This window comes from Morone saxatilis, unplaced genomic scaffold (genome assembly GCF_004916995.1).
Source record: "Morone saxatilis isolate NCDOM2014 unplaced genomic scaffold, NCSU_SB_2.0 Contig11, whole genome shotgun sequence".
In the NCBI taxonomy this organism is placed as follows: Eukaryota; Metazoa; Chordata; class Actinopteri; family Moronidae; genus Morone; species Morone saxatilis.
In genome coordinates this window covers 28,502,784-28,505,348 of record NW_023339663.1, presented here as the reverse complement: position 1 = coordinate 28,505,348, position 2,565 = coordinate 28,502,784, and the positions used below count along the sequence as shown (strand labels likewise).

At 43.0% G+C, this 2,565-nt stretch overlaps 1 protein-coding gene across 2 annotated transcripts in view; it reads left to right on the top strand.

The window, feature by feature from the left end:
- Nucleotides 1–1,226: 1,226 nt before the first annotated feature.
- LOC118343620 (AP-2 complex subunit alpha-2) overlaps nucleotides 1,227–2,565 on the top strand; it is a gene marked incomplete in the record, with an annotated part of 14,907 nt that continues 13,568 nt past the window's right edge. For both annotated transcript variants that reach the window (XM_035682546.1, XM_035682545.1), the window contains 1 exon segment: nucleotides 1,227–1,482. In XM_035682546.1, the coding sequence (XP_035538439.1) occupies nucleotides 1,412–1,482 (71 nt within the window).

The window sequence follows — 2,565 nt, the reverse complement described above, 5'->3', positions numbered from 1 at the left end:
AGAGTACAGTATATACAGAGTATGTGCAGAAGTTGCAGTAGGGAATATATAGTATCAGTGTGGTGCAGAGATCAGCAACAAAGAATCCTATTGCGCCTCCCAGAGGGGAGGAGGCCAACAATCTGTGGCCAGGGGTGAGAGTTGTCTCTGATGATGCTGCGTGCCCTCCGCAGACACAGCTTGTGCTAGACCAGTAAAAATGATTCATGTGTGTTAACGGTAAAGTACATAAGCTGTGGATTTATAGTGGAGTACCGGTGATTCTCTGGGCAGTGTTCACCACCCTCTGCAGTGCTTTCCAGCCCAGACAAGTAACAAAGGTCCTCAGAGATGTGAACCCCAAACTCAAAGCTGATGTCACATTCAACCTCTGTCCCATTGATACGGATGGGGTTGTATGTGCTGTCTTTGGTCTTCCTGAGGTCCACAATGAACTCTTTGGTCTTCTTGGTGTTGGGGGTCTGGTTGTTGTTAGAACCATAGTACTGGCATGCAGTCGTGGAGGGGACTCAGCACAGAGTCCTGTGGTGCACCGGTGTTCAGGGTGAGGATTGAGGAGGTGAGGTTGTCTAACCTAACAGACTGGGATCTGTTGGTTAGGAAGTCCAGTATCCAGTTGCAGAGGGAGGTGTCAATGCCCAGGTCAGTTGGAAGAGGGAAATAGAATGGTCATCCCAAGCTGCTGTATGTGGAGGATAGGGGGCAACTAGTCGGCTCCTCGACCCATGGAATTTACACCGGGTAACCCAAAATGACAAAGGGGACAAATATGATGTTGCCCATGTTTTGAAATTTTGAAAGTACTGAGAACGTTCAGTGTGTATAACATTACTATGTTACACATGTTTACAAAGAAAGTACCAGATTGCAGTTCTTAAGAGAAATGTAAAGTTAATATCATACACAAGAATGTACACTATTTATAGCATTGTTAATTTATTTTTTCATACTTTGTATTCATTTTATTTATTTTTATAATAATAATAATACTGTATTTCAATGGCAGCATTAAAAACAAAGAATACAAGTTAATAGACATAAATATAATAAATAAAGATAAAATATAAAAGAAGAAAAAAATAATAAAACATTGATTTCAGCTTTAGAGTTAATTTTATGTTTGCGACACAACCCCAGAGTTTATTAGGTTGATCCACGTGAGGGAACGCTGGTTGTTTTTGTTGTTGTGAAACTGCACATGTATGGGACGCAGCCCTGCTTTTAGGTGTAGCTCCAGATGTATGGGACGCAGCCGCAGCTTGTCTGGTTCCCGTCTCCGTCATATATCGGGGCTCCCTGTACTGTACAGCGGTCACTAGCTGGTTCGCAAACTTTGAATAAAGTTGCCCCATATAGTTGGGCTATTTTAGATACAGAAGAGAAAACGTTACATTAACAGGGGGTGTACAAAATGCCTGCCGTCTCTAAAGGGGATGGGATGCGTGGCCTGGCCGTGTTCATCTCTGACATCAGGAACTGTAAGTTTGTTTATCACATTCATAGACAAGAGTTAGTCAGGCAACTAACAGGCTAGTTCGCTGGTGTAACGTTGATCGGCATTAGCGACCTGACGGGTCAGAACATGTCATGTTCTCCCTTTTCCCTTTTTGGACACAATTTAAGTTACTTTAACGTATTAAAGTGTGTTTAGACAACCGCTCCGCTGGCTAACCTACTGTAGCTAATTAGCCGCTAGCTTCCAGTTGCTATAACGTTAGTCCTGTCGAAGGGCGTGGACCGCTCCGCTCAGGGATAATGTCCCGCTGGCCTTTAACTGTCAGCTCTGTCGCGGTTCAACGTTGTGTCATTTGTGGTTTTCAGATAGTTAAACGTCCCTGCCAGAAATATACACCACTTATTCTTTTTGCAAAACGTTACGACTGACCGTTTCACCAGTATTTGTGAGGAACATTTCAGGTAACGGTATAAGGACGTGTAACTTAACGGTACAGCTACAACTGAACAGTTTTACACACCGTAAGTTCGGATAAAGTGGGCTTAAAAACCGCCCGACTAGAGCTTAAATGTTCCCAAGCGTTCAGCTGGAGACCTTTTAGGAGGAACTGGCTAATAAGAATAGACCTTCTTCACAGCAGCCATTTTGACATGAAATATTAGATTAAACACAGGTGTTACCAATGATACATTAATTAAAGTCCCATTCAGGTCAAACAGTCAGACTGCTGCTATTGTGCATGTCTGCTCGCTGGAGAGGCTCTGCTACACTGAATGGAACAGAAACTTAAAGCTGCAGTAGGTCACTTTCATGAAAATATTTTTTTTGTCATATTTGCTAAAACTTTCACTGTATCCTGTCAGTAGTACACGAGACAGGTAACCTGTGAGAATCAGGTTTCTCTGGTTCCTCCTAGTGCTCCTAATGACATTTGTAAAAATCCTGCCTGAACAAAAACAACCAAAATTCAAATGCAAATGCTTGGGTTGTTTTGCAGACCTGGCAGTGAGACTCAACTATCAGCTATCTTTCTTTGCTCTGATTGGTTGTTTTCGTTCAGGCCCGGTGGATTCTTGCAAATGCCCATTAGGAGCACTAGGAGGAGCCAG